Source organism: Molossus molossus, unplaced genomic scaffold (assembly GCF_014108415.1).
Source record: "Molossus molossus isolate mMolMol1 unplaced genomic scaffold, mMolMol1.p scaffold_m16_p_22, whole genome shotgun sequence".
Taxonomy (NCBI): Eukaryota; Metazoa; Chordata; class Mammalia; order Chiroptera; family Molossidae; genus Molossus; species Molossus molossus.
In genome coordinates this window covers 29,120,576-29,136,134 of record NW_023425358.1, presented here as the reverse complement: position 1 = coordinate 29,136,134, position 15,559 = coordinate 29,120,576, and the positions used below count along the sequence as shown (strand labels likewise).

General features: G+C 54.1%; 1 protein-coding gene across 1 annotated transcript in view; it reads right to left on the bottom strand.

Annotated features, from left to right (window-relative positions):
• The window catches only part of KSR2 (kinase suppressor of ras 2), a 290,881-nt gene that overhangs the window by 42,494 nt on the left and 232,828 nt on the right, over nucleotides 1–15,559 (bottom strand). The window contains exons 10-13 of the mRNA XM_036277294.1: nucleotides 9,041–9,209; nucleotides 5,061–5,102; nucleotides 4,468–4,540; nucleotides 1,474–1,522 (exon numbers count right to left, since the gene is read on the bottom strand). Of these exons, the coding sequence (XP_036133187.1) occupies nucleotides 1,474–1,522; nucleotides 4,468–4,540; nucleotides 5,061–5,102; nucleotides 9,041–9,209 (333 nt within the window). The remainder of the gene's footprint in view (nucleotides 1–1,473; nucleotides 1,523–4,467; nucleotides 4,541–5,060; nucleotides 5,103–9,040; nucleotides 9,210–15,559) is intronic.

The following is a 15,559-nucleotide window of genomic DNA, read 5'->3' as shown; positions in this document are numbered from 1 at the left end:
GTTTCTCTCTCTCTCTCTTCCTCCCTCTCTCCCTCCTGCTCTATCTGAAGATAAATGCAAAAATGTCCTCGGACGAGGAAAAAAAAAAGATTCAGGGCTTTCAACTCCTAATGGTGGATGCCCTCCTGTTCTCCGATGATGTTTTGACTTGCCTGACTATGCTCATGTGATAAGGACGACAGGCTAGATCTGCATACATCAAACGTCTGCATGTAACATGCGACAACCCTCGACCCGGAGTGCCGGGAAATTTGGAACCGATGAATCAGAAGCTGGGGGAGGTCAGAGCCTCCGTGCACGAGCAGAGGCCTGGGGTTCCTTGTGCGCCGGAGGGCAGGACCTATGGGAGTGAGAGGTCCACTGATGGGCTTAAGAGTCAAACCAATGAGCTGGAATCGGGCTCTGTGTGACCTTGGGCAAGTCACTTTCCTTCTCTGAGTCCTTCTTTCTTCATCACAAAGCAAGGCTGGAGGCGGCTAATAAAATCTGCCCTGGGTGTGCTGTGATGTTCTCAGTGAGATGAGGCCTGTTAAGTTCTTCACAGAGACCCGACCCCCTACATGAGACAGGTGCTGGGATGCCCGAGAAAATGCAAGTTCCTGGGCCCCACCCAGATCTACTGAGTCTGAGTATCAGCAGGTCAGGGCCCAGAATCCGCATTTTATCCTGCATGCCCAAAAGACTCGGGTATACGTGGACATGACCCCACACTAGTTAAATGCTCCAAGTCAGGGACCCACCTTCCCAGTGTGAGGTCTGGGGGTGCCCTGCCCCTGATATTCTAGCGGGAGGTGCCTGAGCCACTGGGGATTCCCAGAGGACTGGGCCTGACCAGATGGCCTGAGAAGGTGGCCCTTGGCTGGGCAGGTCTTCCTGAGTCCACCCCTGAGCAAGCTGTCCCCAGGGGCACACCCAGGAGAAAGACACAAAATATCGGCGTCGCCAAGAATCATGTCCTGCCTACCACAGTAGTTCCAGGAAAGGACATGACTTTCTCCAGCAACCCTGACCCTATTCCTTTCGATTCAGGACCCGCCGGTGGGGCTGAGGAGCTGGGACTCCATGGTGCTCAGCCAGGATGCTGCATTTATTCCCCTAATTCTGGGGGAGGGGAGGAGGAAGACCCAGAAAGTTCTCAACCAGCCAAGCCCAGTGTCCCTGAGGCCCCCACCCCCTCCCACCTGTTCTTGGAAGACAGCAGGGCACAATCCCCCTGGGGATTTATCCAACCCTGAGCCGATTTTTCAACGAAGACTGCAAATGCTTGCCAGCTTCCCCACCATGTCACCTCCCATTAGGCTGGTGCCAGGAGGGGTCGCCACTTGTCCTTGTCCTGGAGTTAGAATGTCCGTCACTCAGGGCCCCCACACCCCGGCCTGCCCGAGCCCTCTGTGTCATCAAAGACACCCCTGGGCCTTGCCGAGTCCCGGGAAGGCCCGGGAAAAGGTTGCCTCACCGATCTCCGGTTCTCACCTCCGAGGTCGGCTCCACTTCAATTTGAAGTAATGGATTTCCTTCCAAGCTTTAAAGAAAGAAAAATAAATGTGACCCTCAGGTGCAAAGGTGGGTCCGTGTATTGGGGAGCCCCACAGCCTTTATCTCGAATTCCACTTCAGTCCTGGCTTCCGAAACAATCCACAACCTCGCCATAACAAAGCAGTGTACGAGGACATTGTTTTAACTCACTTTTCTGGGTTGCTCGGGGCTCATTTTTCATGACTGCTTCGCTTTCCACTAGTCTAAAGGTTTCCTTATAAATCAGCCTAAATGTCATGGGTGGAAGAGTCCTCAGAGCCCAAGATGTTCCCTTGGACAGAATTAATCAGATCTCTAAAATCCACCGAGATTCAGGGCCTTCTGGAAGGATCCTAGTGTTCATTTGTTTGCTTGCTCATTCACTCACTCATTCATTCATTCGACCGATTACAATTCTGTGCCAGGAACAGTGAGTGCTAAGCCAGAAGAATACAGAGTCGAAATTGGCCGGGCTCCTGACTTAACTTAATAGTATATTACTACAGAAGGAACTAAAGCAAGCACACAGACATTGTGCAGAAAGGTGACAAGGGCCAGAAAGCTAGGAACTGAATAGATGGAGTGAGCGGGAAATTCCCAGGAGGCAGGACTCCGGGACGGACTTGGGGGTCCACCGTGTTTAGCTGGACCTTGCCGATCACCTGAATCGAGGTGTGTTCAATGAGAATGAGGAGGAGGACGCGAGACTGTATTGGACTGGAAGACGCGGGTGTAGGGGGTGTGTGTGTGTGTGTGTGTGTGTGTGTGTTGCTTTCATGAACTCATGAGCTGCAGTTGTGTTGTAAGTATGGGAACATGTTGGGTATGGCACTGGGGGCCCAATGTGTGTGTGTGTGTGTGTGTGTGTGTGTGTATGCATATTTGTGTGCATGTCTGTACTAAGTATCTATATATATATCGAAGGCATTGCTGGGTATTATGGGATGTGCTCTGGGCAGGTGTCCTGTGCATGTGAGTTGGGTGTCCTCCGGTATGTATTAAGGATAGAGGGGGTACATGGATGTGGGCACCGTGTGTGTTAAAGTGCTTGGGGGGCGTTTAGAGGATGTGTACATGCTTATGTAGTGAGCTTATGGAGCGGTGTTGGGGGGGAAATGAATGGATACTGTGCCCCTTTCCTATTTCCCAGCTTAGCAGATTCCCCCTATCCACCTCCCCACTTAAGGAGCCTCCCCTATCCTAACCCTCAGACCCCAGGAAGCCGCTGAGCCCGAGAACAGAGTCCATCCACTTGCTGGAGGGGCTCCGGGTGAGAGGGAGTCGGAAAGACCCTAAGAACTAGAAGGAGAAAGAAGGGGCGGTCCCAAGGTGGCACCTGCCATCAGACTGATTATTCACAGTTCAGGTGGCGAAGAAGGCGGAGTGACACCCACAAGCACGGCCGCTGTGCTGCCAATGCTGTGGCCTGGGGGAGGCTTGGGCGGGACAAAGCAGCCCAATCCCTCCGCGTCCTCCCAAACGGGCCTTTCTCTGCTCACATCAGGGCGACTGCAGCAGCCGGGGCTGCTACATCACTTCCCCTCGGTGAGGAGCAGTTCCCACCGCCCCACGCACATCCAGGCACATCGCAGGCGGTGATGAACTCGGTTTTTCGGCCGCACCCCCTGACTGTCCGCTAAGGACCTGGCGCTCGACTTGCTCCAGCTGTGCACTTGGTTTATGCGCGCCGGGAAATGATCCGGAGCCCCGCGTCAGCACAATGTCCCGGCTAAGTGCTGCTCCTTCGATTTCAGACAAGGACCATTTGCGTCTTTAACAAAGTCCATAACACGGGTCAGAAAAAATGGAGCTGCTAGCAGAGACATAAGAACCAAGTAAGCAAAAATGTGAGTTGGGAACCAGTCAAATCGAAACTAGGTCCCTACATGCCCGGCTTCGGGCACAACCAAAGGAGTTAAGGGAGATGGCTTCACTGGGCTGCATAAGCCCACAGACCACCTGGAGAGAGGGCTGTATCCTCAGGAGGCTCAAGATCCCCCGCATTAGATGTTCCTCAGAGTGTCCTTTACAACAGTGACATGCGGGAAGATGTAAGACCAGGAAATGGTGAAGGAAACCATTCCACACTGATACAATCTTCTCCAGCCATTAAAAACAATGTGTATGAAGAGTCAGGAACACTATGAAAAATGCGACATTGTAGCATTAACGGATGAAAAAGGAGGATGGAAACGGTATATCGTGGATCACACGTATGTAAACTACGAATAGAAAGAGCACATATCTCAGAGTGCTGTGATGATATGCAATTCTTTTCCTTTCTTTTTTTACAGAATAGTCCAAATTTTCCAAAATTAGCTTCTATTAATTTTATAATGGTATAACCCAGAGGTAAGCAAACTTGCTCTGTAAAGGGCCAGACAGTAAATATTTTAGACTTTGCAGGTGGTGCAGTCTGTCGCAACTGCTAAACTGTCGTTAGAGTCTGAAAGCCGCCCTAGACAGTGCAGTGTTACCAAATGGGCGTGGCTGTTCCAATAAAACTTTATTTATAAAACATGTGGCAAGTTGCATTCATCCCATAGGCTGTACTTTGCTGCTCTCTGGTATAAGCCTCAATTGTACTTTCTAAAAGGGGGACCAAAACGTAGTATAACTGCCCTTCCATTGAGCTTTAGCTATTGCCTGCAAGTTATCTTTCTGATCACAGGAGGGTCTGGGGGTCCTAAGGAAATGGTCCAGCCCCTGAAAATTACACGTGACAGGCAGGGCCAGAGACACAAGGCAGAGCTGACCCATGGGGGCTGGAGTTGCCTCTCTGGCCTGGGCTGTCAGTCTCCCTCTCTTTGCCCGGCTCATTCCCACGTCTCTCTACCCCCCTGCATCCTCTCTCCCTGCCACTCAGCACATCTGTTCCAGGAAGAGGAAGGAGGAGGGATGCTGAGCGGCCCGAAGGGCCAGGGCAGAGGAAGGGGCCTTGGCTCCACTTACACTGGACTCGCGGTCACTGGATGCAGGACGACCTGGGGTGTCCGGCTCGGCGTCTCCAGCACTGGCCCCACATCTGGCAGCAGAGATCAGACAGTCAGGAACCAAGCGTGGCGTCCACACCACCCGCAAACCCGATTCCTGGAAGGTGCTGGCCGCTGGTCACTTCTCGCCAGATCACGGGTCCCTGGGGCTGGTCAGTCCCCTCTCCCTTCCTCGACCACCTGAACTTTACCTGCTTAGATGCATCAATGAACAAAGTCCCTGTCGTTACCTAGGGGGCTGCTGAATTCCCCAGGCCCTGATTTCCCTGGTTTCACATCTCCCCGTGCCCAACTCAAGCCCCTCTGACCACTGCGCCCCTCCAGGTGGCTCTGGACCTCTCCTACCCTTGCCCATCTTTCCACTGCAGACCACCTTCTCAGACCACCTCATTGGTGCCACTGCGCCCTTGGGACCCCCCCCCCCCTTTCCTTTTCCACTTCCATGTCCAGCCATTATCCCGGGGTTGGGTGATTCCACCCTCTCTGGGCTCGTCCACCCCAACAGTCACCTCCATCCATGCCACTCGGAAGGGGCTGAGCTCGGAGACTCACCTGGGAAGATGAACTGCTGCTTGAACTTGTAGTAGTGGGATGCTGGCGAGAGAAAGAGATCGCCACAGTGAGAGCCGCCCTGGAGCTGCCCCTTCGGGTACCCAGCGGGGCTCCCCCAGCCACCGCGTGGGTTCTGCCACCCTCAAGGGCTCCCAGACTTCTGCAGACACCCCGAATTCCAAGAGACGGAGAACATGCATCCAGAAACCAGAGCTCCAAGCATCCAAGCCAACCCTCTCATCTGACATCCCCGAACCCAGAGCATCCCGAGCACAGTCCCCTTTGGGGTAAATGCGTAAGGAAGGTCTATAGAGACGCAGAGGAAGGTCTGTAGAAACATAATCTAAAATACTCATTTTTTTTTTTCCCCTTTCGGCAGAGAGATTGCAGTGACTTAAAAAAAAAAACAAAAACAACTATGAGTTTCCTGTGTTTTCCAAATTTTCTGCACTGAGCAGTGTATTCGTTTTCTTGCTGCAGTAAAATGTGACCACCGACTTGGAGCTTAGAACAACACAAAGGTATGGTCGGACCATTCCAGAGGGTCTGAGATGAGTCCTAAGGGGCTGCCATCCAGGGATCGGCAGGGCTGGCTCTTTGGAGTTTTTTTTGCCTCTCTGGCTCGTGGAGCTGTCTGCATTCCTTGGAGAGCAGCCCCATCATGCCCATCCCTGCCTCCGTCTGACACCGCCTTCTACTGTCTTGGACCTTCTCACCCCCCTCGTCTGAGGCTCCTCGTGATTACATTTAGAGCCCCCCTGGATAGCCCAGGATAATCTTTCCGCTTCGAGATCCTTGACGCAGTGACAGCTGCAAAGTTCCTTTTGCCATAGAAAGCAACAGACTCACCGATCCCAGGCTTAGAATGGGGTCATCTTTGGGGGACCATTATTCTGCCTACCACAGGTATGAATTACTTTCCATACGCAGGGAAAAACTCCTGGGAAAGAAATGTCCTCAACTTCACTGCTGATTGTCCTACAATTCATTTTACTCCCAATCCACCCCTCAGAGGCCGGTTCTTCCAAACGGGGGGCCCCCGGGAGGATCAGGGGCCAGGGACAGGTCACACGGAGCTTCACATCCCCAAGGAAAGGACGTGAGCGGGGATGGGCTCGGACACGAGTCTCGATCGGTGACGACGCTTTCAGAAACCACGCTGTTCGTTCAGGGGCAAGTCAGCCGGGAGCTGGCTCCCTATGAATTAGCACAGTGGTTCCCGGCCTGGGGTCTAGAAGCTAAACCTGCAGGGCTGAATCCTTGCGCTGGCTGTTTGTGAAAGCTTGGGTAACTCTCTCCAAGCCTGTTTCCACGTGCGTGCCATGGGGGATACTAACAGCCTCCCCCTTACAGGGCCGAGCTCACCCTCACCCGAAATAAGAGCGCAGTGGGTGTGGAGTAAGTGTTGGCTGCTACGCATAAGCCAAGGCCTTTCAAAGCTGTCTTAACCAACAGCCAAGAACGGTTTTTAACTGAGAGGCAATCAGTTTCGAAGAGCTAAGTCTTCAGCTTCCCTTGAGGTTAGAACTGATGTATAAACTCCCCCAGGAGAGCAAGTCCTGGCATCTGGGGATCCCAAGCACATGGTCCAATGCCTCGTACCAGTGGGTATGCAACTCATGTTTGCTGAATTAACTCCTTTCCTCTTAGTGCAGCAACTCCCCAAAGTCCAGGTGGTTGGAAGCCAAACGGATGTGTTTTCTGGATTCTAGAAAACAAGGTGCCCAGGATGGGAAGCAACCCATTCAGGGTCACAGAGCAAAGCTTTAAAAGAAAGCCAGTCTGCGTCATTTCTGGGACCTTTCTTTTGTTAGGCAACCTAGGGATTTTGTTTGTTTGTTTGTTTTTGTTTTTCAGATTGCATGCAGACATTGTGTTGTCAAGAAGGGGCTAAAATTAAAAAAGAAAACTGGCCCGAGGTTCTCCACAGGCTTAGCTGATCTCTCCCGGCCCGGCTGGCATGGGGGTTCAGTGTCCGCAGAAAGGTTTGCTGGCAGCCCCCGTCTCTCAAGGAGGACGCCAGCCCTGCTCTGAGGAGGGACAGGTGTCAGCCAGCGGGACACCCAGCAAAGGCCCACACGCACAGAGTCAACCCCTCCCGTCCCCTTCCCTGCCCGGAGGACAGCTGTGCCTGATGACTGGAGGGCAGGGAGTGGCCGGAAGAGGAGGAGAGGTGTCACTGTGAGCCCTTGCTGAGAAGGACACAAGCATGGGGCAGCTGGTGACCCCAGGGGCCTGCTCGGGAGACCCTCCTGGGTCTCTGGCACCAAGAGGTCAGGGAGACCGAGAGGCTCAGATGCCCAGAGAGACTAGGAGGCCACTTTGACGTCACTTCCACTCTGGAGTCGTCCTCCGTCCCCCCGCCCCAAGACCTCCCCAGACAGCAGAGCCTGAGCGGTCTTCTGAAAGGAAGGATCTAGAAGGAAGAAGGATCAAGTCATCCCCTGCCTCAACCTTTCGACGGCCTCCCAGGGTGTCTTAAGTAAAATCTAAGCCCCCCTACGCCCTCCAAAGTCCTGCTAGACCTCCGCCTGCAGCTGTCTCACTTGGTGTCCCCTTGTGTACGGCACTCGGGCCACTGGGACAATTTTTCAGCTCTTTCCAGTAGCAGGGCCTTTGCACGTGCTGCCCTCTCTCTACCGGGACACCTGTCCCATCTTCAGAACTCACCTGCCTTGGACATTTCAACTTCAACTTGTTTTCTTCTGAATGTCCTCACAGAACTGCTCTGTCCCTTCATGTTCATGGGCGTGTTTGCTTGGCTAACGCCTGCCTCCCCCACTAAGCAACAGCCATGAGGACGGAGACTGAGAGGCAGAAGATCCCCACTCCCACGTCCTCCTCCCTGGAAATGCGACTACGTTACTTTACATGGCAAAAGGGACTTTGCAGATGGGACTAAGCTGAGACGGGGAGGTTGTGCCGGATCCCCTGGGTGCGTCCTAAAGGCAGTCACGAGTGTGCTTGTGACAGTGGAGGCCGAGTCCGAAGGAGACGGGCTACTGGGAGCAGAGGCCGGAGCGAATCGGGGTGCCGACCACGGGAAGCTGGCAGGCAAGGGGATGGATTCCTCCCCTAGGGCCCCCTGAAGACACCGCCTTGCTGACGGCTCGATTTTTAGCCCAGGGACACAAATTCTGGACTTGCAACCTCTATGACTAGAAGATACTAGATTTGTGCTGTTCTAAGCCCCTAAGCTCGTGGTAGTGTCACAGCAGCAACAGGGAACTCAGACAGGACGTGGCTGCTTTGCGCACGTCCGCGCCGCACACCGCGCCGCGTGCAGGACCTGGAGCCTAGTAGGTGCTCAGTAAACACGTGCTAAGGAAATACGTGGAAGAACGCGGTCAGAGGGCCAGCAGACGAGTCGAAGAGGAGAAACAACAGCAGCCCTGGTTAGTGCGAGAGCTCGAGTGGGAATTGGTGAGCTAGGAGAGTCCTCGGGGTCCTGTCACCCACCTATATCTCTTCGGAGGTCATTATGCTGACGCCGGCGGTCACGCGGCGGGGACATGATTGAGGATATCGTTTGCAGAATTCCAGCCTGCTTATTCGGGGCCCGATCCTGACGTCTAGAGTTAGCCTCAGAATGCTGCCTGCTCAGGCCTTTGGCCCCGAGATGCCAAGCCCAGGCTCTTCCTGCCAATGTCACCGGAGTTAGCTCATACGACAACTGTCAGCGCCAGGGCGGAAGGCTCCCCCTGCGACTCAGACTCAGGTGGAGACACTGGCGTGCTGCTTACCAACAACACGGTCTCTTTACTTCTCGGAGCCTCAGTTTCCTCATCTGTTAAATGAAGCTGATAATACTTACCCGGTGGCTACTCTAAAGATCGAGTGAGGTAATAATACGTGGCAACTGACCTGCACCGGAGACTCGATCCACGTGTCTTCAACCCTGTGCTTTCAAGCATGGACGGGCCCCCCCATGACCGTGGCATGAACCGTCACCCCCCTCGGCTCCCCAAGTGTGGAGGTACCTGGCAGGTTGAAGGCCTTCTGCTGCCTGGCGCACTGCGGGGAAGGGTGCAGGGGAGAAGGCGGCGTGGCGCTGGGCGGGAGGGGGGGTGCCGGCGAGGACGGCGTGGAGGACGTTGTGGACGAGGGGTTGCTGCTAGAGTCAGGCTGGTAAGGAACCGGGATGTGGTCCTGCAGACAGAAAACAGGGCAGGGGACAGGCAGGGAAGCAGAGACACAGCAGTGAGGGTGGGCTGAGCAGGAGGAGGCCCCACCTCGGTCTCCTGAGCCCCCAGGCCCTCCCAGAGCCCCACCGGCTCCGTCTTCCCCGCCAGGCTGCACCGGGCTCTGGAAGGAACGGAGTCTGGTGTCTGATGCCTATCCGCCATCTGGGCCCCAGAACGAACGGTTACCACGCAACGCAAGCCACGTAGGTGACAGCCACACTCCTTGTGCCTCTTTGATTTTGGCAAGTGCCACGCTGAGGTGCTCCGAGTGCTCTTCCCATCCTAACACCTCTCCTCCTGAGTGTTTATTAAAGAAGCAACAGCCTGACAGCTCAAGACAGGGCGTGCGAGGAGCCCTGGGCGCCCCCTCCTTGCATCTCAGTGGGGACCAGGCCTTCTCTCCGGCCCCAGAAGGCTCTAAACAAGGATGAGGGAAGAACCCACATGTGCACCCGCAGAATGGCCCTGCGGGGGGAGGTCAGGAGCTGTGGAGTGGGCTGAACAGTGTCCGCCCAAAGAGATGTCCACCTGGATGGAACCTCAGAGCATCACCTTATTTTTAAAAAGATCTCTGTAGACGCACGCAATTAACATAAGGATCTTGCGATGAGATCGTCCTGGGTTAGGGGAGGCCCTAAATCCAGTGTCCGTCTAAGAAACAGAAAAGGAGAGACGCCCACGTGGACGTGGAGGTAGAAGTCGGACTGATGCTCCCACAAGCCGAGGGACCCGGATGGCCGGCCGGAGCCGCCGGAGGCTGGGAGAGACATGGGGAGGGCTCTCCCTCGGGGCTTCCAGGAGCAGCCAGCCTGCCGACGCCTTGATTTCGGACTTCTGGCCTCTAGAAGCATAACAGCACTAATGCCTGTTGTTTTAGCTACCCAGCGTGTGGCCATTTGTCACGGTAGCCCCAGGAAGTGAATACAGGCAGGGTCTGGAGCAGCCAGGTGCGGGTGTGGTCCTTCAGTACATGTGTGCTGGATGAGGGAGGAAGGAAGGAAGAAACAGGCGGAGAGTTGGAGGGGAGGAGAGTAGGAGAGAGGGAGGGAGGGAGAGAGGGAGGGAGAAGACCCCTCTCCTCTTAGACTGTGCCTTCCTCATCGTGGGATCAGCAGAACTTAGCACAGAAACAGAGACTAAGAGGTAGCTAATAAGTGTTATATGAGTGAATGAATGAATGAATGGAAAAGAAAAGGAAAGAGAGGTAGAAGGAGAGATGAAGGGAGGGAGAGAAGGAGGAATTGTCTTTATGGAGGAAGACATTATCTCTACCTCCTTGAGGGTAGGAATCATGTTGTTCTCATCCACATAGCTCAGGGTTGAGCTGAACAAACAGAATCATAGAGAGAGAGAGAGAGAGAGAGAGAGAGAGAGAGAGAGAGCGAGCGCGCGAGGTGCGGACGGTGCCCACTTTCCCTGGAAGAATTACTACGACTGGAGGAGACACAGACCCGAGGCCCAGTGGGACTACCACAGCACGCCGGGGAGGGCAATGGCATGATTCCCTTTCTGAATGCAGCCAAGACACGAGAGGGGAGTGACTTGTTGGAGACCTACAGAAAGTCAGTGGTCCAGGTCCCAACCTCCAGCTCAGAAGCAGAGACACAAAGTTGTGCCCGGTTATAAGAGACTCACGTTTGACTCTGGGACTCAAACAGAAGCATGTCCATCCCCGAGGTACCCCCTTACCCCCTTGTGCCCTGGTTTAGACATGGTGCTGAAAATAACCCCCTTGCCCACGGGCTTTTCCTAAGGACGCCGTCGTCACCCTCCAACCCAGTAGGCTGTGGTGAATGGGCAGCCATAAACAGCCACACTTTAAAAAAATATATGTTTTTATTGATTTTTTTAAAGGGAGAGAGAGAGAGAGAAACATGGATGTGAGAGAGAAACATCGATCAGCTGCCTCCTGCTTGCCCCTTACTGGGGACTGAGCCCACACCCTGGGCATGCGTTCTGACCAGGAATCGAACCGGGACCTCTCAGTCCACGGGACGATGCTCAGTCCACTGAGCCACCTCGGCCGGGCTAAACAGCCATACTTGTTTCGTGACCGCCCTCGCTCACTCCCAGCAGGACCACAGGTCGGGACAGAGTGGCAGGCGGCCTGTGGCCTGTGACATGGAATGAAAACATGAGCTGGGCCAATAGCAAGAGAGCGGAGAGCGTTAGGAACAAAGGTGGAGAGGACAGGGGGTCTGAGGAGAACAGAGGAGCCAAACAGGCCAGAAGCCGAATGAGCTGAAGCCACGAAGAGGAGGAACCGCATGGCGGCCGAAGCTGTGACAAGAGCAAAGAGGAAAACAGAGGTCGAGGAAGCTCGGCAACAGCGACACGAGCAGACCGACCAAGAGCAGAGCCCCGGTCATGATGAGGACCAGAACAAGGAGCCCCGGTCTGGCTGCAGGTCCAAGGGGCTGGCCTGACGCAAGGCTGTCCACGTCTAGTTTCATGAGCTCCTGAAGGGTGACTTCCCTTTCTCTCTGCTCCATGCCCATCCCGACAGCAGGCAACTCTTTCCACTGAGCTGGCCTGGGTGGCTCTCTGCTGCTACCAACGATGACAAGAACGGGCCCACTTCAAACAGCTCCTTCGGCAGGCAGACCTGCAGCCCCAGGCGCCACTGCAGATGGGGATTCTGAGGCCTGATGTGGAAGCACAAGTGCTGTGGACTGTCTGCTGAGGAGCTGGCGGACGCTGCTGCGGCTTCTCCTCCTCATCTGCCCTCGTCCTCCTTCACTCCGTCCTCCTCCGTCCTCTCCATCTCCTCCACCCCCTCCTCCATCTCCTTCATCTTCCTCCATCTTCCTCCTCCTCCATCTCCTTCATCTTCCTCCATCTCCTCCATCTCCCTCCTCCTCCATCTCCTCCATCTTCCTCCATCTCCTCCATCTCCCTCCTCCTCCATCTCCTTCATCTTCCTCCATCTCCTCCATCCCCCTCCTCCTCCATCTCCTTCATCCTTTCCCTCCTTCTCCTTCTCTACTTCCTCCTCCTCCATCTTCTCCATTTCCTTATTCCTTTCGACCTCCTCCATCTCTTCCATCTCCCCTCCTCCTCCATCCTCCCCTCCTCCTGCTCCTACATCCTCCTCCTGCTCCTTCATCTCCATCTCCTCTATCTTTTCCATCGCTTCCTCCTCTTCCATCTCCACTTCCTCCTCCTCCTCCTCCATCTCTTCTTCCATCTCCTTCCTCTCCTCCTTCATATCCCCCCCCATCTCCCTCCTCCTCTTCTTTCTCCCTTTTCCTCCTCCTTCCTCTTCCTCCTCGTCTTCTTCCTCTTTCTCCCTAATCCTCTTTCTGTCCCTCTTCCTCATTCTCTGTCTTCTTCTTCATCATCAGGCTATTCCCAAGCCCCGAGTATCCAGTATTGGACTAAATTCTTTACACATATCCCTGTATCCAAGCCTCTCCACAACCCCAGTAATGGCATCTCCTGGGATACATCTCATCTCACAGACGGAAAAACCAAGGCGGGGAGACCTTGCTGAGCTCACATGGCAAGTAAAGGGACTGAGTCTCAAGCCTCTGACTCGAAAATGGAAACTCTAACCATCGCGTGAGTGGAAGAGCGGGGCTTCTGTGAACCTGGACTGACGGTGCTAGACAGGCGAGGAGACAGGCAGCAACGAGAAGGAAAGCTTCAGACCAGATTGGCTCAGAAATCCATCGCGCTGACCACATCCTCGCCTGACAAAGAGCATCTGCGTGAAGGCAGTGAGAAGAGGGAGAGGAGAAAAATAACCCAGCCCCACGACAGGTCCTGTCCACCTTCATGTCAAAGCCACTTTCTAAACAGAGGTTAATTTATGTCTCTTATCAAATTCTGCTGCTGGCAGACAAGCAGAACAATGTCACAGTAATTGATCTATCTGACCTGCGTTTCTGTCCCATCCGACACCAACAGGCTCACTGTGCCTACAGAGCTAGAGAAAGAGGTTTTGAGGTGGCTCTGAGCTCCTCATCCCCAAGACGTCACAAAGGACAGGGGGGTCACAGGCATGCACAGTTACTCCCCAGGGGCCTCGCCATGCAAGCCCCCTCATCCCTTCCAGAGATGGGGATCCCCTCTCCTAGAGACCTACATCTTTTGCATATAACAAAGGAAAAACAGATCCACCTGAAATTTTTATTGGATGCCCCAAGATTTAAGCTGATGATGATAGCTAGAACTTCCTGGACACTTACCATATGCCAAAGAACTGAACTAAGTTCTTTCGATGTTGATGACTTCATTCATCCCCATAACAACTCTCTGAGGCTGGTGCTTTTATCACCCACCACAGACATTTTAAAACATGACCACAAATTTCTTGGACTCTTCCCATCAACAGGATGGGATCTATGTCTCCTCCCCTTGAATCTGAGCAGGCTGTGACGGCATCTACCAGGAGAGCACAACAGATCTGTCACCGCCGACCCTCGGCTAGTGCAAGCCAAGACGTCACTGCATGGACTCCTATTGCCAGGTGATGAAAGCCCATGTAGCTTCCACCTTGTTTGCTGGAAGCTGCTCTTCAAACCCCGACTTGCCATGTTAAGAAGTCTGACTATGCCGAGGCAGCCATATTGTGAGGAAGCCCAAGCCACAAGGCAAATCCACAGGTAAGTGCTCCTGCTGAATTTCTACAGGGCCCAGGCTTTGACTCATCCCAGCCCAGGCACCAGCCTTGTGAGTAAGAGCCTCTAGATCAAGGATTGGCAAACTTTTTCTTGATATGGCCAGACAGTAGGCCCATCAGGCTTTGGGAGACACGTGGTTTCTGTTGGAACTACTCAATTCTGCCAGTGTAGCGTGAAAACAGCCACAGACAGTAAGAGTGTGGCTTGTTCCAATACAACTTCATTCACACAAACAGATGGTAAACCGGATTTGGCCTGTAAGACATAGTTGCCAATCCCTGTTCTAGATCATTCCAGCTCCACACTGTGTGAGTTTTCCCAGTTGAGTCGCCGGACATTATGAAGAAGCAGAGACAAACAATCCCCTCTGTGCCACTTCTTAATCCCTGCCCCCCAGACTCCACGGCATAATGAAAGGGTTGCTCTCGTACACCACGAAGTCTGAGGGGGTCTGTTTGTGCAGCAGTGCGTAACCGGAATGTACCCATTTTACATACAGGAAAACTGAGACTCCTAGAGAGTCAGTTGCTTGCCCAGACTCTAATAGCCAGAAAGTGGAGGAAGCCAAGACTGGCTGCTGGGTCTGGCTGATTTTAGAGGCCAAGCTCTCAAACTGTTGAGGTGATGCCACAAGGAGCCAGATGGCAAATGACTGAGATCTACTAGTAAAAACGGTGGGCAACAGCGTGAGAGGAAAAGGGCACGTGGACCTTGGTGGGGAGGCCTGGAAAGAGAGGTCCGAGGCGGAGGGGGGACCGAGCTGTGTACGAGCTGGCAGGCTGTTTGATTTGTTTTCTAACTGCACTAGAAAGCTACTGCATGCTTTTTAAGCAGAGGTGACAATGTAAATTACATTCATTAAGAACCACTCTGTCCTCTCCAGCCTCGTGCAGGGAAGCGAGACGGTGCCTTGCCAGTGAGAAGTCACGATGCTCATCGGGGTCCCGGACACAGGCTGGTGACCTGCCATGCACCTGGGCTGAGCCACACTGTGACCGCCTTCGATCCCGTGCATGGCGGCGTTTGGGGTTTGAGAAATCACCTGTTGGCATGTACAGGTGATGTTGGCCTCCGACTGGGGGTCTGGAAGCAGCCCGGGATAGCTTGGGTACAGTCTGTCCAGCCGACCAAACAATGTGGACGTCACACTGGAAATTTCCAGGCCACATTGGAAAGAAAGACGCACGGAGAGGCGCACATCTGAGGAGCAGCTGGAAGTCAAGCTAAGTGGCTATGGCTCAGAGCTCAGGCCCCCACATACCCATCCACCCAGTCTCCAGCAGGAGCTTGGAAACAGATCCCTGTTCCTTGGTGGTTTGATTCAACAGATGTGTCAGAGAGCCCAGGACCATCTGCAAAGCTAATCCCAGCAGATGGCAAAACATCTCACCGAGCAGAGAGTGCGGTCTGGACCAGTGAGGAACCTGTCTCAGGCTCCTGCTTTCCCTACGGAACCCCCCTCAACACACTCACTCATTCTCATTTCCATGTGCCCGCTCCCTAAGGAAGACAGGTTCCTGGCGCACTCGCTCTCCATGGATGGCTGGATGCCCCCCACGCTTGACGCAACACCAACCACACAGATATGGAGCGCCCAGGTGCGCTGAGAGGTGAGGGCAATGCCCCCAGATCAGGACCCGAGTCCTTCCCCAGAACCAACCAACCTCCTTCCCTCCCTCCCTCCTGCAGC